Source organism: Gouania willdenowi, chromosome 9 (assembly GCF_900634775.1).
Source record: "Gouania willdenowi chromosome 9, fGouWil2.1, whole genome shotgun sequence".
In the NCBI taxonomy this organism is placed as follows: Eukaryota; Metazoa; Chordata; class Actinopteri; order Blenniiformes; family Gobiesocidae; genus Gouania; species Gouania willdenowi.
The window spans coordinates 2,187,872-2,215,720 of NC_041052.1; the positions used below are offsets into that span (position 1 = coordinate 2,187,872).

The 27,849-nt window shown below is 35.0% G+C and overlaps 1 protein-coding gene across 1 annotated transcript; it reads right to left on the reverse strand.

The window, feature by feature from the left end:
- pgm5 (phosphoglucomutase 5) lies at positions 1-27,671 on the reverse strand. Its single transcript, XM_028456870.1, has 11 exons — positions 27,263-27,671; positions 22,980-23,142; positions 22,769-22,915; positions 22,567-22,692; positions 21,203-21,393; positions 20,173-20,327; positions 17,425-17,540; positions 12,298-12,433; positions 9,350-9,533; positions 3,947-4,084; positions 1-1,340 (listed from the first exon to the last, which is right to left on the reverse strand). The coding sequence occupies exons 1-11, from the start codon at positions 27,518-27,520 to the stop codon at positions 1,251-1,253; spliced, it is 1,704 nt and encodes a 567-aa protein (XP_028312671.1). The 5' UTR covers positions 27,521-27,671; the 3' UTR covers positions 1-1,250.
- Between the last annotated feature and the right edge of the window lie 178 nt (positions 27,672-27,849).

A 27,849-nucleotide genomic window follows, 5' to 3' on the forward strand; every position in this document is an offset into this window, starting at 1 on the left:
AGTTTAAACTGGTAAATAATGGGCATGACACATCATAAACGTGGTTGAATTGGCAAAAATCAGCATGAAATATGGTGAAAAGAGGTTAAAAAGTGACAATAATGGGTCAACATAAAACAAGAGAAGGAAGTAGGAAGAAACATCAACTCTGCACGGTTAGCATGATGCTAATATGTAATATTTCAGTTTACTTTTTCTTTTTTTAATCAAATTTCTGCTTTAAGGACAGTGTAGGCCTCATAGATCAATAAATGAAAGACCATTTGCTCAAAAAAAAAAAAAAGGTTACATTTTCTGCTTGAAAGTTTGTGTTGATGTCCACTGTGCATTGCATTGTGGGATGTGGAGTCCTGTAGACTGATTACTTGTGTTTGCACCAAACACTCTGCAACTTTTCTTTATTTCTCAACACATTTCTGGTGTTTTCACTGAAAGTTGTGGCAAAACAATGGTTTATTTATCCGGACAAAATTGTGTTTTGTAAATTATGTGTTTTGTATAGAAATATGAATGCAAATTTACTCAAACAACTAAACAAAACTTAACTAAATGTGTGATGGAGTGAGGTGATATCACTGGGAATACTGGGAACAAACTAGAACAAAAATACAGTCAAACCAATCTCTGACCTCCTTGTTTTGTCATGAAACAAGAAATCACAATAAAAAAAAACACTTCTACGTGTCTATCTACAGGACTCCACATCCCACAATGCAATGCACCAAAGTTTTCCAACAATGTCAATAAGAGACTGTTTTCAGTGGAGTTAAAAACAAACTTTTGAGCGGCAGTTTGATCTTTTTTTAATGGAAAATCTTTGATTCATACGTCTTTATCTGATGAAAAATTCTAATTTATTTGGATTTTGCAGACAGAATTTGCTAAATTTGTTGTATTGAGGTGTGTTTTTTTCTTTTCTTTTCTAGCCAACCATCATAATTAATATTTCAAAGTTTCCTGCTTATTAAATTAAAGTTGCTTTGAGTCTGATTCCTTAAGAAATAAAACAGTGAGGTTCCTGAACCTGGATAATCTACATTATGGTGAGAGAGCTTCTGGTGTTTTCATTGATCGTGAGTCCATAAACCAGACGAGTTGAATGAATTGGGCCCTACATAGTGAATCATTTCATGTTTAACAACAGACATAATATAGTCTTTATTCACCTTTAAAAAAATAAAACCACTTTTATGCAGAAAAGAAGGCATTTTAAAGCAGTTTCTGTGAGTGTAGTGTGCATGTTCTCCTGCTCATGTGATGACGTTTGGACCGCGGCGTCCCGTTCGCTCGTGGATGTTGGAGATCTTCAGGGCGATGGCGATGAGAGGACCGAGAACCACCTGCACCAGGAACAGAGAAGAAAAGCTCCATCACTTGAATCTGCTGAGAATCATCACAACTCGCTGCAGAAACCACTTAAAAAAAAAAAACTTTCACATTAAAAGCAAAATACAATTAGATTCTATTGAAATGAAAATGATTGTATCAGAGCTGAGGGTCACATGATAAACATCCATGTCTGCATTTAATATAATGACTAAACTGAACATTAATACAGAAAAAAAAACTAAGGGTTTGTGTTTTTTGAGTTATTTTGTGTTTTTTTCAGTTCTTTTGTCAATTGTTTTGCTATTTTCTTTTTTTTTTTTTCATTTTGGGTATTTTCCTTTCATTTCTGTATTTTTGTTGTCATTTTGTGTTTTTCTGTAATATTGTGTGATTTTTAAAGTCATTTTGTGTTTTGTTTTTTGCTGTTGTTTTGTCCAGTTTTCTGCTATTTTTTTATTTTCATTTTCATTTATTTTTTTTGTCATTTTGTGTATTTTCCTTTCATTATGTTGCGGTTCCATTCATTTGTGTTGCTGTTTTTGTTTACCATGAGTAATTTTTAGTATACTTGTTGTAGTCCTGTTATCATTTTGTGTATATTTATTTAACAATTTCATGTGTTATTTGCAGTCATTTTGTGTAATTTTGTTGTCATTTTTTTTTTGTATTTTCCTTTCATTTCTGTATATTTTTGTTGCTGTTTTTGTGGATTTGTGTTGTATTGTTGTCATGTATCTTTTTCTGTGATATTGTGTGATTTTTAAAGTCATTTTGTGTTTTGTTTTTTTGCTGCTGTTTTGTCCAGTTTTCAATTTTTTATTTTGTGTATTCTTATTCATTCTGTTGCTGTTCCATTCAATGTTCTTGCTGTTTTTTGTTCACCATGAGTAATTGTATGTATTTTGTTGTATTCCTGTTCTCATTTTCTATATCTTTGTTAATAGTTTGGTGTGTTTTTTGCAGTCATTTTGCCTATTTTTTCTGCATGTTTGTTCTGTACATTTGTTGTAATTTTGTATCATTTTTCTCTGTGTATTGATGTTAATACTTCAGAAAACGCTCAAAGATCCACAGAGAGCCGCTCGTCTTTTCATTTTTCCACATTTACTGTAGTCAATATTCATTCGTTTCCTTTAGTTGTTGAATAACTCCTGATCAGGTTTGACTTCTCCCTATATTTCCCTCTGACCTCCATCTACTCAGTGTGCGTGTTCGAGCACTCTGTGTAGCTGTTGATAAAGTTAAAATAGGTTATCTAATCTGGAATCTGTTTAACTACCTGTTTATCTTCATTTGTTTTCAAGCTGTTCTGCACAGAATGGGTCAATGTCTGCTATAGAGAGTGCGTCACAGCTCCAGTAACATGGTTACAAATAATACGTGTAATGATGGTGTGAAACTGGGAATGGAACTCGCTACTGATTTAAACTTTTTCAGCTCAGTTTGACCAAGAATAACTGTTGTTGTTTGTGATAAAAGTGACCCGTCTCTGATTTACGTCAAGAACAGTGAACACTGGTAATGAAGAGGATAATACCCACAGCGTAGCAACATGTGCTAGCACACAGGAGGCCCAAACATCTCAAAGTCCAAACACAAACACAAAAACAAACAATCTGTGCATTTTTATTGTTGTTTTGTGCATTTTCGTTTGGTTTTTGAAGTCGTTCTGTATGTTCTAATAATCATTTTCTCCTCATTTCTGCGTTCTAGTTGTCGCTTTGTGTGTTTTTTAACGTTATTCCATATGTTCTGCTCAAATTTTTGTCATTTAGTTATTGTTTTGTGTGTTTTTAATGTGATTTTGTTGTTGCATGTTTGTTTTTCCTCTAATTTGTGTATTTTTGTTGTCACTTTGTAAGTTTTACTGGTTTTTTTTGTGTATTTCTGGTCTCATTTTGTCTTATTTTGTGGTTGGATGTTTATTTTTCTCTTATTTTGTGTGTTTTTGATATTGTCTTATGCATTTTGTGTTGTTTTTTTGTTTTGTGCATTTTCGTTTGGTTTTTGAAGTCGTTCTGTATGTTCTAATAATCATTTTCTCCTCATTTCTGCGTTCTAGTTGTCGCTTTGTGTGTTTTTTAATGTTATTCCATATGTTCTGCTCAAATTTTTGTCATTTAGTTATTGTTTTGTGTGTTTTTAATGTGATTTTGTTGTTGCATGTTTGTTTTTCCTCTAATTTGTGTATTTTTGTTGTCACTTTGTAAGTTTTACTGGTTTTTTTGTGTATTTCTGGTCTCATTTTGTCTTATTTTGTGGTTGGATGTTTATTTTTCTCTAATTTTGTGCATTTTTAATGTTATTTTGTGTATTTTGTTGAGTTAGTTGGATTTTTTGTATTCTTCTTTCCATTTTGTGTGTTTTGGGAATAATCTTGTGCATTTACTTTGGGGGCCACACAAAATTAGAGCGAGGGCCCCCAGGATGTCAGTTTCCCATGCCTGGTTTAGACCCAATGATGTTCAGATAAAAGTTTTCTCTCTGGACATTATGATTAACCCTCCAACTCAGCCATTAAATACACAATGTTTACCATGTTCACAGGTGCTAAAATAGAATATAATGGAGATTATTGTACTGGTTTCAATAATAGCAGTATTTTAATAATTCTGACCTGAGTCTCTCTGCTGTGTCTCTCTGGGTCTCTCTCAAAGCTCTCAGCGTAGATACGGATGGTTGCTCCGTTTCCTCCTCCACAGCCGCTCATTCTAAACACCAGGCGGGATGAGTCTGTGAAAACAATCCTCAGACCCTGGAGCAGACACACACACACACACACACACACACACACACACACACACACACACACACACACACAGACACACGCACACACACACACACACACACACACACACACACACACACACACACACACACACACACACACACACACACACAGACACACGCACACACACACACACACACACACACACACACACACACACACACACAGACACACGCACACACACACACACACACACACACACACACACACACACACACACACACACAGACACACACACACACAGACACACACACACGCAGACACACACACACGCAGACACACGCACACACACGCACACACACGCACACACACGCACACAGACACAAACACACACGCACACACACACACACACACACAGACACACACACACGCAGACACACGCACACACACACGCACACACACGCACACAGACACACACACACACACACACACACGCAGACACACGCAGACACACGCACACACACGCACACACACACGCAGACACACACGCGCACACACGCACACACACGCACGCACGCACACGCACACACGCACGCACACACGCACAATTATATTAATTATAGCAGGTAATAGAAGATTGTCTTTTCAATTATAATCTATAAAAGTATTAGACTATGAAAAAAAAACAATTTATTGTTAAATATTTTCACCCAAATGAACATAAACAAGTGAAAGTGTTTCTAGAATAACCAATCGGTAATAGAATTTGCAGTAATGTCAAACCAACACTAGAGGTCACTATCATTCCGTGTTATTTTATGAGTGCACTGATTTTAATCCATTCTTCTAGAATATTCTGCCTTTACACAAAATCATGACAATGTTGAACAATTAAATATAAGAGTCTGCAACTCTTTCAAAGCACAACATGCAAATATTTCAAAGTTTGACAAATTTAATTGGTTAAAATATTTTTTTTTAGTTTAAAAAAATTATTTTAAACAAATGATAATCAGATGTTTATTAATCATGGGACTCAGACCTAAAGTAAGCGTTCAGAGAGATTTGTCTTATTTTAAATATTAATTCATAAACAATGTCTGTTAGTCTGACTTGTCTGTTGTTGTTGAGTTTGTAACAGTCTTGTTGTAATGTCTGTCATGTTTGGTAAATATATACATATATATGCATATATATATATATATATATATATATATATATATATATATATATATATATACATACATATATATATATATATATATATATGTATTACTGTGTTGTATTGAATCACTTTGTGTTATGTTTGAAATTTTATTCTCTTCAGGATGGAATGACACGTATAACAACTGCTCAGGGACTACGGATGAAAAGTAGCTCTTGGACTAATTCTGGCGTAGTTACAGAAATGTACATTAATATGCACTGTCCCCTATAATAAATAAATGTATAAATTAATTCAAATTGAAATCAAAATTAATACATTTTGAAGCAAAAAAAAAAAGCTCCAGGCTTGCATGCAAAATTATACTAATAATTATTATTACTATTATTATTAAATATAAAACTTTGTTTTGAAGAAATCCTACTTTATTTTTCCAATTAAATGCATTGATGAAACTTACACCACTGCTCTAAAGCAGGGGGGTCAAACTCATTTTAGTTCAGGGGCCAAATATGGATCAAATTATCACAAGTGGGCCACAGAATTTAGGCAAGAAAACAAACAATTTCAACTTTATTTGGTCCTTGTTTGCACTTCCACATATAAATGATATGTAACGTTTGTAAGGCATTGAAAATATCCAAGAAATAAGGGGAAGATTTCCAATTTGAGGATTAATTTCTTTAATCCAGACTCACTAAAATAAATATATGCTCTGTATCATGTGTCGTCTTCTTTAAACTGTGACTAAGCTTTGTCGTTAACACAGCAGCTAAAATAAAACAAGAGGCTCTAGAGTGTTAAAAATAAAATAAAAACTTCCAGAATCATCTCTAAGAACAGAGGAGCGTTCACACACACACACACAGAGTTCAGCAGCCCTGAGGTTAGCTCACAGGTTAGCTGTGTGTTACTTAGCTTATTATCAGTGACTTTTTCTCTTGTTAAATCAATTGTTTCATCATTTTCTAAAATAAGGCAGTGATTTTAAAGGTGGCGCCAATTTAAAGCAGTTTGACCTTCAAAATCTAAATTTAGCAGGAGTGCAACAGTTGGGACGTCCTATTAGTGACTGAGCTACTGAGTTACACCAGAAAACACACACAATATACCAGAGGTGCATAACTGGTATTATAACTTTAATGATCTGATCCATGGGCCACAATATTATTAACATTCATGTCAGGATTTAGAAAAATGACCAATTTGAGGATTAACGTGGGAAAGAACAAAGGGTTTGTGTGTATTTTTGCACGTTTTTTGTTGTCATTTTGTGTGTTTTATTCTAATTAATTGCAGTTTTGTTTTTATTTTTTAATGTTTTTGTTTACATTTTGTGTTTTTTAGTCTCACTGTTGTCGTCTTGTGCATTTACGTTGTCCTGTTACGCGTCTTTCAAGTCATTTTTTATGTTCTACTCAAATGTTTTGTATTTTTGTTTTGTGTGTTTTTGGTCTCATTGTATGTTTTTGTGTGTTTGTAATTAAATTTGTTTTACTCAATATTTTTGGTCATTTTGTTATTGTTTTGTGTGTTTTTGTTGAGATTTGATATGTTTTACTTTGATTTTTTTCTAGTTTTGTTTGTTTTTGGTCTCATTAGATTAGATTAGATTAGATTACATTACATTACATTATCCCACATTGGGGGTATTCACACGTTACAGGAGCCAAAGACACAAACAGCAAACAAACAAGAAAGTTAAACACAAATACAGAACATACAATAAAAATAAAATAAATAATCAAATGTTTTACACTGATTTTGAATGTGTTTGGTCTCATTTTGTGTGTGCATTTTTTTTTTTCGCTTTGTGTATTTTTGTTGCAATTTTGTGTGTTTTACTCAGATTTTTTTTAATTCTTCTTTTCATTTTGTGTGTTTTTGGAGTCATTTTGTGCATTGATTTTGGGGGACGCACAAAATTAGAGCGAGGGCCACATTTGGCCCCTGGGCCGCCAGTTTTCTATGCCTGGTTTAAAAGCAATCGTGTTCAGATAAAAGTTTTATCTCTGGACATTCAGATTAACAACTCAGCCATTAAATACACAATTTTACACAACTGGCATGCCACATTTGTGTAAATCCCTCCGCCCCCCCCCCCCCACCCCACTTCTCCTCCTCCTGTAACACTTGCAGCAGAGACAACAGCTGACATAATTCTGCTTGGGGAGGAATGTGTGCTGTAATAACACACACTGGGCCAACTGGGATGCTGGGGGTTTACCAGTATTTTAAGGATGACTGACAGAGTGGCTGTAGAGCTGCTGTTTTCGTGGTAACGCTACAGCATATTAACACTGGGATACGAGTAGACGTCCTCCGCCTGAGTGATGTTAGGAGGCAACAAAGTGGCGCGAGTGGCGTCCATCCATAAAGTCAGCAAAATCATGGTCTATTGTTCTATGAATCTGTGATAACCACATTTATTTATTCATCTGAATAATATCCACTGTTATCCAGGAAGTGTGTTCTTATTATAGTCATCTTGAAGATGTAAATTATGGTTTTAATAAAAAATAAAATGGGTTAAAAGTGACAAAAAGGTGGTGAAATGGGATTTAAAAACCACAGTAATTGGTTAAAAGTTGCCGAGTGACCAAAAACGAACAGAAAAAGTGGTAAAAAGGGTTCAAAGTGTCAATATTGAAGCAATAAGTTTAAACTGGCAAATAATGGGCATGACAAATGGTGAATGTAGTTAAATTGTCCAAAAATAAGCATCAAATTTGGTGAAAAGAGGTTAAAAGTGTCAATATTGGGTCACTTAGTGGGAAAAGTGGTGGAAAAGGTTTATAAGTGCTGAAAATGTCTTGAAAGTAGAAAAAATGATCAGAAAAAGCAGAAATGGTGGTAATGTAGCAAAAATTCATTAAAAGGAGCAAACATATGGCAAAAAAAGTGATGAAAAAAGGTTAGGATATGGCAAGTTTGGTGTAGTTGCAGAAAAAGGGTAAAAATAAGCAAAAATGGGTTAAAATTGTTCAAAAAATATTCTTTGTTTCTCGTAGGCATCTGGTGACCCCAAAGATTGAGAACCCCTGCCATAGAGGGCAGTCACTGACATTTTACAACAAAAAACGACAAATTTACATAGTTTGACTCAAATGTTGAGAGTTGTTTTCATTAAGAAAAAAAAGTAGTTTTTGGCTTTAGTTACACTTTGAATCACATGTGTCAAACTAAAGGCCCAGGGGCCAAATCTGGCCCTTTAGAGCAGCGATTCTCAACTGGTGGGTCGGGATCCATATGTGGGTCGTGGACCTGTACTATGTGGGTCACGGACCTGTACTATGTGGGTCACGGACAGCTGGTCAAAAAAAAAAAAAACTTAATATCTCTCATGTTGGACTTGTCTTTTATTTTGACAGGCATGCTGTGAAATGCATCTTGCACAGGAAAATATATGGATTATAGGCTATATGTGTGTTTTCAACAGCTATATTTGAAAAACTTAATTTGTTTGGTAGAGTTCTAAAAAAAAAAAGTGGGTTGCGATTTATTTGACCGTGGCAAAATGTGGGTCCCAGAATGAAACCAGTTAAGAACCTCTGCTTTAGAGCATCTAATTCAGCCCACAGGAAAAAGAAAAAATGACAGAAAAACATGTATCATTGTGTAAATTAGAAAATAATTTGGTTGTAGATATCTCAGCCCCTCCAGATACACACAGATACAAATGTACAAATTCCCATGCTTATTTCACGAGTCATTTTTAAATCTCAGGTTGTTGAAAAAACTAAATTTTTAAAAAAAATCTGGCAAATTTCCTCAAATTACTACACAAAATTTCTACAAATTGAATAAACATTGTTAAAAATGAAGGAAATGTGAGTGATTTTAGGTTTAACATCACTTATTGCCTGGATGTTGTCGGTGTCATGTACTTTATATGTAATTTACATCTGGGAGTACAAACTAGGGCACATTAATGTTGAAATAAAATGTTTTCCCTGCCCATAATCTGTGGCCCACTTGAGATCAAACTGCTCCATTATTGGCCCCTGAACTAAAATGAGTTTAACACCCCTGCTTTAAATTGTGTGAGTAAATGTTTAGGGTTTAGAAGGAGGGTGTAAAACCAAAACATGTTCTGTTAACACTATAATGCCCTCCCTTTCACTCACCTGGTTTCTAGCTACGGTTCCGTCCACAGGGTCGACGTACTCAAAGTTGTCGGCTCTCTCCACGCCGTACGTGTGGTCGCCCACAGCAAACTTCTGACTGGTGAAAGCTTTGTCTGAGATCACTGCCTCCAGGTCTCTCATCAGGTAGAAAGCAGCGCGAGGGTCCAGGCCTTCATAGTCGAACCTGTCGAACACAAAAACAACACAATCATTAGAATGTAATTCATCAGAATGTGAAAACACAGCAGTGTGTCACACACAGACAGTAAAACCAGGTGGTGAGTGTAATGTAAGTGCAATAAAATAATATAAAAACCAAGGAGGACTGGTTATTTGAATTGAAAAATTAATTTGAAAAAAAAAACCTCAGTCAGATTTTATTTTTCTTTCATCTCTGAATATGTGACGTTTCCATATCTTAAGATGTAGCTACCAGATTTATTTTTTTTTAACTTGTTCTCCAACTTTAAACTACTTGTATTTTTACTTTTTCTAACAGTTCTTAGACATATTTATTACCAAACAAATTAATATGGCGTATTCTTAGTTTAAATGTCTAAACACAAAGTTAAAGGCTTACATTGGAGTTTTTACTACAATGATAAACTCTATTACAGCAAAACAAAACCGTCAATTTACTAAAAAAATAAAGTTAACTAAAAGACAAAATCGTCTTTTTACGTTCTTCTCTTATTTATGCCTATTATTATGTCTCTTTTTTTACGTCTGATGTTTCATCGTTGTAAAGTGTCTTAAATAAATAAATAAAAAATATTATAATCATTATTAACAATGTCTATGAATTTATTATTATTATTATTATTATTATTATCATTATTATTATTATTATTATTATTATTATTAATTAACACATTATTATTAAAAAATATTATTACTAAATCCAGTTTTCGGTAAAGACTAAAATTTAATCTAAAGTTCTTGTTTTTATTATGTCTCTGATGTTTCATTTCTGCAAAGCCTCTTAAATAAATAAATAAATAAATAAATAAAATATGTTATTATAAGTATAATTATAATATTTATTTATTTTTTATTGATAATAAAAATAATACAATTATTGTTATTGTTATTTTTATTATTTAGTGTATTATTATTTAACAAATTATTATTCAAATGTGACTCACTAAATCCAGTTTTTGGTAAAAACTAAAATTGAATTTAAAATTATTATTTTTTATGTCTGATGTTTCATCTCTGTAAAGCATCTTAAATAAATAAATAAAATCTATAATTGTAATAATAATTAAAATATTCATTATAATTATAATTGTTAATACAGTAATTTGCATGGATATATTATTATTATTATTTAATTCATTATTATTAAAATGTGACTAACTAAATTAAAGGTTAAATTCTTGTTAAAATCAACACTGTAGCTTGTTTTTTTTTTTTAATGATTGTTCATTTTTCTTCTCATCCTGCTTCACTCTGTTTATTTTCTGCTGCTTATCACATCAGCTGTGGATCAATGATGATTCCTCAGTGTCGTTCTGAGTGATGGATTCTCTCCTTTTTTTAACGCCGTGTAATGGCAGCGAGGTCAGTGTGGGAACGTGAAACAGTGCAGCGACCCTCGATGTGAACTATCTGTGCCTCTCACAGGGGACGGACCAGTTAAAATAGGAACATGTGATGAGCTGTGAGATGGATGAGCAGAGGAAAGCTGGAGGAGAGACACTCACTGATTCCACACTTTGTTTGTTTGTTTACTGCAGGAGGATTTTTAGGGAAACAAATTATGACAAATAAACAAAAAGCATGGCCTAAAACCTTTGAAATGTACTTTGTAGTAGATCTATGTTTAACAAAATGCATTATTAAGCATCATATTAATTCTATTACCTTTTAAAAATGTTACTACTTTACACTTTTAGAGCCTGTGTTCCTCCATCTTGAAATCACATAATTGATGATGTCACACGGCCCCACTGCCTGTAAACACCCCATTGTTTTCTATTGGAGTGAAACATTTAGCCTGATTTTTTAGATCATTTAGCAGCTTTTTAGATCATTTAGTAGCTTTTTAGATCATTTAGTAGCTTTTTCAGTCAAAATGACAACTTGTGCTGCTATCGGCTGCTCTAAAAAACCAGGAAAAGTTAAAGATGTTGATGTAAACCTCTTTTGTTTACCGAAAGATGATAAAAACAGTTGTGACCACAGGGGGAAACAGTTCCAACTCTGAGGTTTGGTAGTAGACAATGAAGCAGAGAAAAAGAGCTCTCCTAAGGGACCTTTACTCTCCCTTAAACAGTGTGCTGACACGCTCTGGTGGCTGAAGTTAGAGCGTAAGACACAGACTGTTACAGATGCACAAACCCTGATAATAGAAGTCCTTTTAGGTGGGTGTCCTTCAACTGTCTGTGATTTACTCATTAACTTCAGCCACCAGAGCGTGTCAGCACACTGTTTAAGGTAGAGTAAAGGTCCCTTAGGAAAGCACCACTTCTCTGCTTGCGGTCACACATTTTTTGCAGATCACAACTGTTTTTATCCTCTTTTGGTAAACAAAAGAGGTTTGCATCGATAGCTTTAACATTGACTAATTTTTTAGAGCAACTAAAAGCAGCACAAGTTGTTATTTTGACTAAAAAAGCTGCTAAATGATCTAAAAACCAGGCTGAATGTGTGTGACATCATCAATCACATGATTGTAAGATGGAGGAACACAGGCTCTAAAACTGTAAATTAGTCCCATTTTTAATAAGCTATTAAATGAATATGGTGCAAAATAATGTGTTTTGTTAGACATAGATCTACTAATAAGTACATTTAGAAGGTTTTTGGCCAATTTTGTGAACACAGTGGAGGGGCTTTTTAAAAGAAATACCAAAGGTTGTAACTTAAAATGCAAAGTTCATTAAAATGATATTGAATAAATCATATAATAAGGAACAGTGTTGCTCCCATTGCTCCTCTATCACCTGCAGTAGTAGTTGCGTCCAAACTTGGCCCAGTGTTCTCTGACGATCTGCTCCACGCCTTGTTTACGTGACGCCATGATGGACAGCCACATCAGCACCGCCCACAACCCGTCTTTTTCACGAATGTGGTCTGAACCTACATGGGTTTAAAAAAAAAAGGTTATTAAATTCACAACAAACCAATAACATGAGCTACAGATTTATAACTTTCACCGAAATGAAGCTCCAACACTGAAGCAACTTTTGTACATTAAAATCTACTGCAAATGATGAAGTCCATCACTGTTTTTTTTTTTTTAAACTGTGAAACTTATTAAACCTATTGGGTCATTCCATGTCAAATCACCCAAGAATTTTTCTTCTTCTTTCAGAATATGTATTTTCCACAGAATCTAACAGAAAAAAAGTTGTATCAAATCATAAACTTTAAAAGTTAATTCCAAAAAATGATATTCTTTATTTTTTTTTTTTAATTTTCAGGTAGCTGATGATGCCAGAAAGCTTCCCTGTGAGTTTTGTGATGGGCACTTTTACACTTGTTTAAAAAGAGTGATGTATCATATACTTGCAAACTCTTGCTAAATATATTTTAAATATTAATTTTTAAGACAACATTTTGGAGTTATTGTTGGACATGTTTGAAAATCAGAATTTGATCTGAAAATCTGATTTATTTTTTAAACACCATTTTAAATTTCTTTCTCATGCTAACATTTGGAGTCAATGTAAAAATGTCATTTTTGAACATCAGTTTTTCACTTATGGAGCCAATAAGTTATTGTTAAAAACAAATTACCAACATTATCTCCATGTTGTCTCTATTTAATTTGTGTATTTTTATGATTTTTGTCTAAATACCTCAGCTGCAGTCTTGCACACAGGTGACTGTATTAGTGAATCAATGAAGCTACAGATGACATTTCCATGTGCTAATGCTAATATTAGCACAGTGACATAGAGGATTCTCTCCTGTGTTAGAAAATGTGAATTCAAACCTCTCAATGATATAAAAACAACTTTTCTTCATCCTCCTACTTTCTGCTTGTTGCTCAGAATTGCCTAACTTTGCCGAAAATTGCTTCTCAGCGGCTCTGACATTCTGCACAGTTTCATTTCTGTTGTGCTTTCCTGTGAGTGTGAGGCATTCTGCTTTATCTAAACAATGGAGCAGAGCACTCACCGCGAGATAAGACAGCTGCACACTAGTATCTGCTTATGTTGGGAGAGTCTGAGCAACGTTGGGATGTTAAGACACGACTAAGCTGTCAGCGTTACACATTACAAGAATCATCGTTTTCACTTTTTGTTGCAAAAATTGCATGTGAGAATATGCAAACTTGGAGTGTTTAGTTTTCCTCACCGAGCAACGACGTGTAACAGTTGTCGACTTCCTGAGCCACGAAAAGACGTTTTAAACGTCACATACTGTACTTATAATGACAACATAATTAAAGAGATTTTAGTAAAAAGCTACAGATAGAAGCGACATTACACACACAGGTGGATTTCTGATAACGCTTAACAACGACCGAATATTTGTAAATAATGAAAACTTACATTAAAACTGCATTAAAAAAACAAAGATTGAGAGAAAAATCTTTTTTAAAATGACAGATCTTTAGAAGATGACAAGAAAAGCACACAAAATACACAAAATGACATAAAATACACAGAAGGACTCATAACACACAACAAAACAAACAAACAGAATGATAGGAAAAATCACAAATTGAGAAAAAAAAATTACAAAATGACAGAGAAATTACAAAATAAACAATTATACACAAAAATTACTCAAAATAACCACAGAAATACACAAAAAGACTCAAAATGTCAAAAGAAAACAAGCTAACCCGAACTCCTCGCTTCAAAAACAGAGAAAACCAGATCAAAAATACATGAAATGACATTAAAAACACATGAAATGACAAAAAATAACACAAAACAACAACAAAAGGACACAAAATGTCTCCAAAAACACAAAAAAAACACAAATTGAGAGGAAAAAAATATATATAATGATAGAGAAATTTACTAAACACAACAAAGTTATTATATATCTATATATATACTGTATATATATATATATATATATACTCATGTATCTATTTGTTAAATTCTATGAATATCTGATATGCTGTTGACACTGATATATTCATTTATAAAACCAGGTATAGTTATCATTATATTAGCGTACATTGATGTGTAAATGTGTTAATATATCATCATAATGACAATCATATAGAGTTGTACATAGAAAATTAAGTGTGTGTATGCATGTGTGTATACATATATAATAGAGATTAGGAGGTAGGATTAAATAAGTTTTTATACTTCTTCCTACTCCTTTTCGAGCATGTTAATGATAATGATTGATATATATATTTATTTATTATAGATTTATTTATTATGGATTATTACTTTTTTTTTGTTTTGTTGTGTTGATTTCACTGTCTCAAAAAACAAATAAAGAAAGTAAAAAAACAAATGTGCACAAAAATGACAACAAAAATACATAAAGGACGTCAACAAAAACAAAAAAGCACGTTGTGCCTGTAAAACAAAACTGGATCAGTATGTACAGTACACCTATGTTTTTTTTAAAGATTTAAAATCGTGAAACAGTGAAAAAAGTTTGACTCCTGATGAATAAAATCCTTTAGTTGAATAGATTTTATGGGACCAGGAATAAGAAATACGAGCAATGCCAAAGTGTGTGTGTGTGTGTGTGTGTGTGTGTGTGTGCGTGTGTGTGTGTGTGTGTGTGTGTGTGTGTGTGTGTGTGTGTGTGTGTGTGTGTGAAGCAGAAGTGATGATTTACTCTGCATGAATCTCTCTCTCTCTCAGATATTTTTCCTTACATGGAAAGAGGAGCGGTGCTCGACCAAAGCTCTGCGTCTCCTCTACACTCTCACTCCTTGTTTATACTTTTCATATCTGTTGGAATATCTTTTTTTTTTTTTTTTTTTAACGCCTAAAATTCTTCTGTTTTCCTTAAATGTGAACGTTATTCCCCCAACACTGGACTGGAACAACATAATATTTAATACAGATATCCTTAAAAGCCCTGTGTTGTTTAGGCTTTCCTACCATCTAACTATGTGTGCGTGTGTGTGTGTGTGTGTGTGTGTGTGTGTGTGTGTGTGTGTGTGTGTGTGTGTGCACGTTTCAGTGATTCTCTCTCCCCCCCCCTCTCCCGTTTCCTTTTATAGCAGAAGAATGGTGATTATTTACACATGCAGCTATGGTCCCAGTCTTCTCTTCTGTTACAACTGGGAGTGAAGCCACAGGCAGAGACGCTCAACCTTTAAACTGACTCAGAGAAAACACATTGTTTACTGCTCTGATGTGGTCAAAATGATTGTTTTAGTGAGATTCATTATTCTTCATTTCTAAGATTCACAAGAAAACATCAGAAATCATACCTGTACATCTCTGAATTAGTTTAAAACAGAGATGAGCAACTTTTGTCACAGCACTGCCACAAAAATGTGATCCGAGAGTCACAATATAATCAACCTTCATGTGTAATGATTATTATGGTCATTAATGCAAGAAACAACAAAGAGTTTGTGTGTTTTTAGAATCACTTTGTGTATTTTTCTGTTGTTTTGTTTGTTTTTGTGTCATTTTGTCTGTTTAGGAGTCATTCTGTGTTTTTGGTTTTTTTTTGTGTGTGTGTTTTTGGAGTCATTTTGTGCATTTCTGTTGTTGTTTTGGATGCAATTTCTCATTTTGTGTGTGTTTGTGTTTTTTTTTTATGTGTTTTTCAAGTGTATGTGTTGTTTTTAATTGAGTTTGTGTATTTTTGTTGCTGTTTTGCATCATTTATTGTCATTTCTGTTCTCATTTTGTGAATTCTTGTTGTTGTTTTGAATTTTTTTCTCTGATGTTCTTTTGTTTTTTGGTCACTTTGTATATTTTTGGAGTGATTTTTAGCATTTACTTTGTCAGCTGCACAAAATTAGTCTGAGGCCCCCACGCTGCCAGTTGTCAACACTGGTTTAGATAATATGAAATATTAAAAAAAAAAAAAGAAACAAAAGAAGAGTTTGAACTACAATGGAGAGGACGGAAGTATATATATCTGGACGATAAAGTAAAAGAGAAGCTTTTTAAGGGAAAGTAAAGATTCTATCTGTAGTGTTTCAGAACTCTTTTTTCCTTCTCAGCTACTTCAGCAGCAGCTGGTTCAGACAGTCCTGCACTGATGACCTCATTTACAAGAACCTCAGCAACTGTTGCTACAGAGTACACACACACACACACACACACACACACACACACACACACACACACACACACAAGCTTTAATCCCCCTTCAATTCAGAACAAAAATGAAATCCTCTTTAAAAATATTTTAAAAAACAGCTTGTAAACACCTAATTCCAAATGAAATCTGCCATTCCGAATTAAATCCAAATTAAGTGGCTGGTTTATTCTGATTTTAATTCCAAATTGTAAACATTTAATTACGCTTTAAATTATTTCCGGTTGTTCTGCTCATGCTTATCCTGTCGATGATGCGCTGGTGATGACATAATACAGGATGGACGCCCGAAGCACGCTTTGGATTGGAACTGGAGCTATTGAAGCCTTAACATTAACAGACATATTACACACACACATAGACATATTACACACACACAAGGACCTCAGCAAACCAAACAGGCTTCATCAGTCGACATGTCAAGTTGCTGGTTCAAAACTACAATCAAAATAAAAGTGAATATAGTTCTTATTACCGTATGTGGTCTTTTTTTTTATGTTGGAACCAAAACAAAAAGGTTTGTTGTGTGTGTTTTTTTTCCCCTGATAGACGTAAATACATCACGTTTGCCCCCTGTCCAATCAGAACCCTTTCCAACCCCCAGACCTAAAACAGAATTGAATAAAGGCAAATGAACGTGTTTTCCATGTAAACCTCAATTCAGAATCACTATTTCCATGTAAACACGAAACAGAATACTATGAACTAATAAACATAATGTAACCGTGGCCAATATGAAATAACTTCCAAGTTGAAAAGTTGAGTCTAGCAGCACGAGAAAAAAAAAAAAACATAGGTATCGTGTTGTCGCGCACAAAAATAGCAACAAACAGAAACACTCATTCTGTTTATCATACCTGTCCCAAAGCTCTCTTCTCCACACAGTGAACAGCGTCCAGAATCCATCAGGTTTCCAAAGTATCTCCATCCTGTAGGAGTCTCATACAGAGCTAGCTTCATGGCTTTAGCAACTCTGCACACACACAAAAGAAACACAATGAATAAAAACTCATTATCTCTGGCTAATATCTAGAATTATACATAAACTCAGACTTTCTCAATGAAGTAAAGCAAATACTTCAATGAAGCAGCAGCTCATTTATAACTTAGAAAGGCAAAAAAAAGGCTGCTAACCTTTTAGCTTAGTTTAGCATTTGAAGATGAGCCGTGTGTGTGTGTGTGTGTGTGTGTGTGTGTGTGTGTGTGTGTGTGTGTGTGTGTGTGTGCGTGTGTGTGTGTCTGTCATGAGGCCAAAGAGAACCAGATAAACTGCTCAGTGATAAATACAAGGACTGGCTGTAAAACCAGTAAAAATGTGTTTTTTTAAATGATCCCAAAACTTTAATTTATTCCTCATTTTAATGACTTTTCTGTGTTTGGAAAATTTAAAAAATTGAAATCTAAAAAGATTAAAAGCTGTTGTCTTACATCAGGGGTTCTCAACCTTGGGGTCGTGAGACACTGAGGGGATCACCAGATGCCTTCAAGAAACTAAGAATAATTTTACCCCATTTTTCTGCAACTACACCAAACTTGCCATGCTTTAACCTATTTTGATCACTTTTTCTTGCCATAGTTTTGCTCCTTTTAAAGCATTTTTGCTACATTACTCATATTTCCGCCACTTATCCACTTATTTGTTCCACTTTTTCAGCACTTATAAACCCTTTCCACCACTTTTCTACCTAATATAACATATGTTGACACATTATTGTCACGTTTAACTTCTTTTCACCATATTTCATGCTTATTTGTCTGTTTTTGCCTACTCTAATTTGTAACTTTTAACCAATTTCTGTAGTTTTTTAAAATCCCATTTCACCACTTTTCCCACTATTTTTGGTCACTTTTAACCCATTTATTTCTTACATACAGGGGTTGTCCTTGCATCTCTAAAGCATTTCCCCTCAGTTTGTTTACAAAAATATAATCTCTAAATATGTAGATTTCAAATAATGAAATGAGAAAAAATTCCAATTCCATGAGTCGACCGTCGACACGCACACAGGAAACAGGAAACAGGAAACATGGAACATGAAACTGATGGTGCAGAAATGTTTCAACAGTGGAAAACCATTTCTTTGCACGATCAAAGGAACTTTATGACATCAGATTTCCTCCGTTTTTCATAAACTATGTAGAAACCTATTTAAAGTCTAATATTAACTCAGTGTGTAATGTGTAATTTGGCCTCCCTCTGCGTCTTGATTCCAATCAAAATATCGTGTCCTAGTAAAGAATGTGAGGCTGGAGTTTATTTCACTCCTATTTAGTCACTAAAATTTGAAGCTTGGCTAAAAAATAAGGTGGAAAAGTCTGAAAAGCTGGTGTGACGTGATCGTTTAGGGATGAGATTCTCACAAAGTATCAACCATTAACATACAGAAGAGCACAAGTTTTAGCATTGGCAAGACTAAATATTTCTATTTCCATCTAGAGCAGATATGGGCAACTGGGGGTTCGGGGGACATTTGGGGCCCTCAAGCTAACTTTGTGTGGCCCCTAAGGTAAACACAAAAAAAGACTCCAAAACACACAAAATTAAATAAAATATCCAAAACCAAAGCTAAATAACATCAAACACACAAAATTACTCAAGAAACATGCATTATGACAATAAAAATAAAAAAATGATGAGGAAAAATTGTATAAAACAACAATGGAAATACAGTGCAATGACGACAAAAGCAAAATGTTAACAAAAATGCACTAAATACCACAAAATGAAAAAATATAAACAAAATATATAAACAAAATGACAACATAACTACACAAAATGAATACAAAATGCACAAAATAATACAAAATGACAAAAGAAATCTATTATGACAACATAAATGCAAAAAATGTTTTAAAAAACACATGGCAACAATAAAAATGCACAAAATGACAAAAAAAAAACTGTAGTAAAAATGACAGCACATATACACTAACTGACACCAAAAACTCAATGACAATAAAAATGCACAAAATTGCGCAAAACACACAAAACGACTACAAAAATGTACAAAATGACAGAAAAATCTATAAAACAAATAGTAAAAATGATTGCAAAAACACAAAAAAAAAAAAAAAAATATGAAAATTACACAACAACAGGCACGCACACAATGAGAGAAAAAATTACAAAATTATAACAAAAACACACACAAATAGTTTGTAGTTTGCTGTGTTAATGCTCAGATTGGTCATTATTGTAAATGAATGTTGATCATGTGACCCTCAGATCAAATCATCTCTGCTCTATGTAATGTTCCGGTCGAGGCCCGTGTGTCCATTGAATGCTTTTTTCTATGAGATTATTCTATTTTTGCTCCTCTTTCAGTTTGGATATGTTTTATAGATACAAATGTGTCTAATAATGAAGAACTAGGTTGATTTATCTTGTTTTTAATAAACAATAGTTCTTCTTCTGTGGTGCTCTAATGGTCCATGATGAGGTGTGTCTCTCGGACAGAGTTCTGTTGAAGAATGGGTCAACGTTCAGCTCTGATTGGATCGTCTCATCTCACTCATTGCTCTGTGTTTAGCTCCAGTCATACATCACACAACACCTTTATGAGTGAAATCAGTGTGTAACGTGTGTTTGTGTGTGTGTGTGGTACCTATCCAGTGCCGTGCTGGTGGCCATGCTCCTAGCGAAGCCTTTAACCCCGTGCTGTCTGAAGTAAGGGATGGAGGAGAGGTTGGCGGCCATGATGGCCACTGAGTCGGCAGGGTTCACAAAAAAGCCGTTCTGTCCCAGGATCATGTAGCGGTCCTTGAACGTCACACAACATACCATGAGTCGACAGATTTTACATTTAAGCCAAGAGTTGCAAGATGAATTCCTCTGGATTTTACTTTATTGAACTTTTACACTGAAAAATAATCAATGTTGATTTTTAATGACAATTATGTACACGCAAATGTCTAAAATGTATGTTTTAGGACAATATTTCACACTATTTATCACAAAAAAAGAGGCGATTGAATGTCAAACAAATATCCAAATCCGCCCATAATCACCTTCAAAATATATGTGTTAAGGTTTAAGTGGTTATCGTGTTATCCTGTGACTGAACATGAATGCAGAGCTTCATCTGAAATGTGTTTTTAATGTGTTGATTCACATTAGTTTGTATTTTCTCTCTTATTTTGTGTTTTTATTGTTGTTTTATGAGTTTCCAGAGATATTTTGTATATTTTTCTCACATTTTGAGTGTTTTTATTGTTGTTTTGTGAGTTTATTTTGTTGTTTGTGTTTGTATGGCATAACTTTTTGTTCAATTTTTACATCATTCTAATTAAAAAAGTAACATTCCAAATGTAATCTTTCACTATCTCTCCTCTTTCAATCAAACTATAGCATCTTTCTTATAAATTAACTTGTAGATCAAAGTGATTCACAGGAATTTGCTAATGTAATTGACAAAAGTTAAAAATGATTTGAAAAAAAAGGTTTCGAGACTAATACAGTAATGGAGTAATTTAATAAAAAAAATAATTAAAAAGATGACGAACTAAGAAAAAGTCAGAGATAAAAACAAAGCAGAGACAGGAACAATTTTTAAAATAGAAAACATTCAAATTAGCATAAAAACATGTTTTTTAAACTGCTAATTACTCAAATGTTCAGTGTAAATCATAACTCACTCCATCAGCATCGAGTGCAGCTCCAAAACCAAAGTCTCCTCCTTTCATGGCGTCCACCAGCGAGGCGGCGTAAATCAGGTTGGGCTCTGGGGGTCGGCCCCCGAAATCCTCCAGAGGAACGCAGTTAACGGCAGAGTTAGCGGGGGCTCCAAGTTCATCACATAAGATCCTACGCACGTACGGCCCCATCACTGACACACACACATAGTAAATAATTATTAAAATATATTTCATATCAGCTTTTCCCACTATCTGTCAGTTCGCTTGAGCAGGGATTCTCAACCTTGGAAGCAGGGCCCCATTTGGGGTCGCAAGACACATGGGAGGGAGTCGTCAGATGCCTTTAATAAATTTAGAATATTTTCTGAACAATTTGAGCCCATTTTTGCTTATTTTTACCCTTTTTCTGCAACTACACCAAACTGCCCATTTTTTCTTGCCATATTTTTGCTCCTTTTAATGTATTTTTGCTACATTTCTCCCATTTCTGACACTTTATCACATTTCAATGCCTTTTCTGCACATTTTTCCCCACTTTCAACACATTTTCAGCACTTATAAACCCTTTCCACCACTTTTCCACCTAATGTTATATATATTGACTCATTAATGTCACTTTTAACCTCTTTTCACCATATTTCATGATTATTTTTTGCCATTTTAACCACATTCACAACTTGTCATGCCCATTATTTGCCAGTAAAAATCTTGTCTTATCGCAGATATTTTTATACTGCATTTTATTTTAACTAGATTTATATTTGAGAAAGTGAAAGTACAGAATAAAGTACTTTGAGATTCTTTGTGAGTGAGTAATGTTTTCATTTGAAAATAATAATTATTATTAATGTTGTTTAAGCTCTTTGAACTTTGTGCCTCTTATCTATTTTTGTGATATTGAAGGGGTTTTTTTTTTTAATTTTTATTTAATTTTGAAAAATAAATACATAAAAATGAATAAAATAAATATTTAATTAAAAAAATGAAAAAAAGAATTTAAAAATAAAATGTGATTCTAAAGAATTATTTTAATCAGTATTTCATTTTATTTTATATTTATTACTATTTACTAGACATTTCAGGCAAACCCATTTTATTTCCAGCGATTCCACATGGGGTCACATCCCCAAAGTTGAAATATCCTGTTTTATGGAGTTGTTCATTTCAGGTTCAGTAATTGTAATTAATTGTAATAACATTTTATAAATTGAGAACATAATTGAAAATAAAAAATAATTGTAATTTTAGTTGTAATTGGAAAAAAATGTTGGTCATTATAACCATAATTTAGCTGTAATTGACATGTAATTGAACATGTAATTGACCCCAACCCTGGAAGCTACACACGCTGATGACATCCTCACCTCCACTCATAGCGTCCACGTGTATCTTTAGCTGCTCTGAACCAGCGAGGAGGTTTTTAATGGACGTGAAGTCAAAGATGTTCCTGAGCAGCTGCAGATAAACTTCCACTGAATCTATGATTTCCACTGAAACATGAGGAGAAATGAAATGAAGAGGTTAATCAATACCATCATCAGCGACTGACAGAAGAGGCGGTCGTACCTCTGAATGGTTTGAACTTGTTCTCCAGATCAAACTCCTGTCGTCCCAGTCTGGATAGATCTATTCTGAGGTCAGGACAGATAGCGTACTCCTCCAGAGTTCTGCTCACCTGGTGGATTCTCTCCATCACTGTGTCTGGAGACGGACCTGAAGACATAAAGACAGGAAGTGACCTCACACCACTTTAAAACACTCTACTTTTATCTCTCACCTCCATTGGACACGTTGAATTTAATCCCAAAGTCTCCTCCAGGGCCTCCAGGGCTGTGACTGGCAGTGAGGATGATCCCACCGATGGCTTTGATCTTCCTGATGATGCAGGAAACACCAGGAGTGGACAGGAGGCCATTGTGACCGATGACCAGACGACCGATCTGAGAAACAAAATAAACTTCGACCTTTTTGGAGCCAAAATCTCAAGGTCAGGGTCAAGGTCGCGTCATGCGTCAAAAACAAAAATGTTCATATCGCTATGAATATTAATCGTAGAGATACTCCACTTGAGAAATACTTATCTCAAGTGGAATATTTTATTTCATTGGACCAAAGCTGTAAAAAGATCAGTAGGTTCATGACCTCACAAAAAATAATAAGAATAAATTTCCCCTGTAACTTGGCCACAAATTGACATACAGTGCTCAGGCTGGTACCATTGAACAACATTTCCTTTCAAGGTCATTATTAAGGTTAAGGTCAGTCTTCTGTTTTTCCTGCATTATTACTTTCAATTTAATTAGTAAAAAGAACACATTTGTCAACAAATCTAAATACAGGAAGTCATTCTTGCCAATTCTTTTTTAAATTGCCAAATACATATTCACCTTGTGAATACAGGTCTTGCATAGTTTAGTTTTTGTGTTTTTGTTGTTTTATCTGTCACTTTGTGTGTTATTCTCTCCATTTTGTGTAATTCTGTTGTTGTTTGTGTGCATTTTAAGTATCATTTAGTATAATATTTTCTAAATTAGAATGTTTTAATTGATTCAGGTATTAATTTGTATATTTTTCTCTCATTTTGTGTGGTTTTGTGTGCATTTGTTGTCATTTTGTGTGTTTCTGGTACTAGTTTGTACATTTCTCTGTTATTTGGTGTGTTTTTATTGTCGTTTTGTTGGTTTTTGTGTGTCCTTGGTATGTTATTTAATATATTTGTTGCACATTTTGTGTGCTTTTGTTGTCATTCGTGTGTTTCTGGTACTGGTTTGTATATTTTTCTTGCATTTTCATTTGTTTTTATTGTCGTTTTGCGTGTCTATTTTGTTGATTGTGAATTTTTGGTGTCATTTATTAAATATTTCTTTAGTTTTGTGTGTTTTTTATACTAATTTGTATATTTTTGTCTTACTTTGTGATTTTGTTGTGGTTTTTCTGTGTTTTTATTGTCATTTAGCTTGTTTCTGGTACTAGTTTGCATATTTTCCTCTTATTTTGTTGTTATTTTGTTTGTTTTTGAGTGTTCTTTGTATATCATTTAGGATACTTTTCTCAAATCGTGTGTAGTTTTGTTGTAGTTGTTTTAAATATCATTATTTTGAATTTACTTTAAGGGCCCACAAACTGGTAAGCTAAAACAAAATACACGTTTGTGACTGTGGGTGAAAACCCCTGCGGACACAGGATAGAACATGCAAACCACACACATTTTATTGCCAGGTGTTCTGTCGTGGAATCAAACCCAGTGTACAATGTTACCCCAAAACGAATCATTTCAATGAACCCAAACAAACCAAAAAATAAAGCAAACACTGTTCACTCGTAGGAAAGTCATGAACTTCCTGTTTTGGAACCCAAACGTTCTCCCCTAATATAAGAGGGTGTCCTGTAGTGTCCAACTGTCTAAATGACTGCGCTGCACTCCCTATTTATACTTATAGAGTGGTGGTAATCCATAGAGAGGCCCATAATCCTCCTGCATATCAGCTCCTCTAAATACAGAGTCCTCACTGCATAGGAATCTGTGTCTTCCACACGTAGAGGATCCAACGTGTGAAAAGACAAAGACAGTGAGAGAAACCTCCCTAATGTTTGTACAACGGGGTCTACGGTTGGACCATGAGACGATGGGAGGAGGAGGAGGAGGAGGAGGAGGAGGAGCTCAGGATGAAACGTAGGCAGAGAAATGTGAGCAGGATGGATGGAGGCTCTGATAAGGATGACATCAGGAGAAATGAGCCGATCTCAAAAACAAATCCAATTCCCCTGAACGTTTTCTTTGGATGTCGACCAAAGCAGCTCTGTCCAAACGTTCCTTTATCCGTCTAATGAATGTGCTCAGTTTTTAATTCCTTATTTGGATAAATCAACAATAAACACTGAGTTTTCCCAAATGCAAACATGACTTCTGAAGTAAACTTTAAGAGATTTCAGCCTCTCATTTACAGAAGAGGTTTAAGGCCACTGGAAAAAAAACAAAAAAAACAAGGTCCAATTTTTTTTTAATTATTATTATTATTATTATTATTATTATTATTATTATTATTATTAATTTTCTGAGAAAAAAGTCAGAATTCTGAGTTTACAGTAAAAAATTCTAACACTAAAGTCAGAATTTTGGGTTAGGGTTAGTTTATCTTGCAATTATGAAACACTTTTTTTTCATACTGTATGTTTTCAAAAATCTAAGTTTTATATTTTACAACTTGCTTCATTGTAATATTTGTTATGAATCTAGCCGCTACATGCTTCAGGGCAGAGGTAGGCAATGTTTGTTTGATCAGAGGGTCACATGATCAACATTCACGTGAGCATTAGAATAATGAGAGATCTGAGCATTAATACAGGAAAGAACAAAGAGTAATTATAGTAATTTTGAGTGTTTTTCTGTCATTCTGTGTATGTTTGTTGTCGTCTAGCTCTTTATGAGGTATTTTGTGCATTTCTGTAGTTTGATTTTTCCTGTAAAATATTTTGTATTGTTGTTTTGCTTGTTTGTTAGTACTGTGGGTTTGCGGAGTCATTTTTTGTCTTTTTCTTCTCTTTTTTTGTAATTTAGTATATTTTTCTGAGTAATTTTGTGCATTACTGTTGTTTTTTGTTCATTTTTGGAGTAGTTGTGCGTGTTTTTGGAGTATTTTGTGTGTTTTTATCTTGTCTTTTGCTGTATTTTCCTGCAATGTTGTAATTCTTTGTATTTTTAATGTATCCTTGTTCTTGTTTGGTGTATTTTTCTGTCATTTTGTACAAATACGTTGGGCACCGCATAAAATTAGACCAAGGCGGTCTAATTTTGCGGCCCCCGGGTCGCCAGTTGCCTATGTCTGCTTTAGTGGGTCTCATTGGCATGGGCGGGGCCAAATGGGTGGCCCAGGGTGGCACGTGCCACCCCTAAAATTTGATTGGCCACCCCAAGTCTTGTCACTATACTGGCTGAATTACACAACATAATAAGCACAATATATTCTACAAGTTCACATCTCACCTCACTGTAAAACAATCTATTTTCCCCACCCTTTCTATTTCCTACCTTGACTCTCTCCTCCCTGCTCCCTTTCCCCTCCCGCTCCCCCTCCACTTAGGTGTAACACTGCTCTCCCTTTTTATATCCTCCCTCTAATAAAATATTTCTTACCCTTCCTTAGGGAGGGCTGGTGATGGTCACACAATAAATCAATTTATTTTATTGCAATAACAAAACGTGCATTGCTGTCTCGAAATGATTGCACTTCTTGTAGTGTTGACCTTTGACAGCATGTGTAGGATCAGCTCTCAGGCCTGGGTCGGTCGGGCTCGAATGCAAAGCGGGGCTGGGCTACAGTCTATAGGCTGGAGTATGGGCTGGAGGAGCAGCCGCCATCACCACACTCTTTTCTCCGCCGCCGGAGACCGGTGCTCCCCCCCACCTCCCTGGCCTTGCTGCCTCGCCGGGGGCCAACAACAGCGGCAAGGCCAGGGAGTAGGGGGGAGCGCCGAGCCTCCGGCTGCGGGGATAGGAGGACGACAAGAGCTACTCCTCCAGAGGAGCAGCCGTACTGGAGGAACAGTGCAGCTGCTAGCGCCCCAAGTGGCCAAACGTTACATAGTCATGCATTCATCACTCTAATCACATATAGATTTAAATCTTTATACTGGGTAGGACCTTTCAGAGCTGGCATTTGATCCACATACAGATATGATCAACTATTTCATAGCATTAACTACATATCACATGCATTTTTTTTCTTTAGATGTTTAACATTTAGGATAAACAGTATTATTAGTGGTAGTTTTATTATTTGAAATTTAGTATGCCACCATAAACTGAGTCTGTGCCCCTGCAGTGGCCCCCTAACTAAGATTTCCTAGACCCACCCCTGCTCATTGGGTGCTACATTTTGTAATTATCTCATTTTATTTGTATATATTTGGATTGTAGCAGCACTTTTTAAATAAAAGGCTAATGATGAGTCATTTTTACCAAAGGGAAAATTAACTTTAAAAGACAAAAAGGAGGATGTAAAGTTTACTAATTATTATTATCAGTAAAGTATTTAATGTGACATGTCAGTGTAGTCTCACCCCATTGGCTGCTGCCATCTGCACTATGACTTCTATGGCGGTTCTGCTGAAGTAGCGACCGTCGCTGCCCACCACCATGGTGCAGCCCTGTCGGTCCCTCAGGTCCATGGAGGACAGCAGGCTCTGGATGTAGTTCTGGAGGTAGTTCTTCCTCCCCTCGAACACAGAGGTCTTCCTCCTCAGACCGTTGGTCCCGGGCCGCTGGTCCTCGAACGGGGCCGTTTGGACCGTCAGCACCGGGATAGGACTGGTCTCCATCCTCCTGGTCCCAGTGCCAGTTAGGGTCAGATTAGATGGGTCTGTAGGTGGGTCTGTAGGAGAACCACTGACTCATCTCTGCATCCAAAACTCAGGACAACTCCCACTACACAATGAACACACACACACACACACACACACAAAAATAGACCCCTGACTGACTCACAGGGGGATTGTGTCTGCAACAGGACACTAGGAGTTGAAAATAGACCAGGTTTTGATCTTCAAACTGCAGCCCGCGGACCATAAAATAAATACAAATCACATCAAAGTTTAACTTCATAAAGGTTTCTGAACTGGGGTTGTGGAAGATTTTTGTTAGTGTGTGA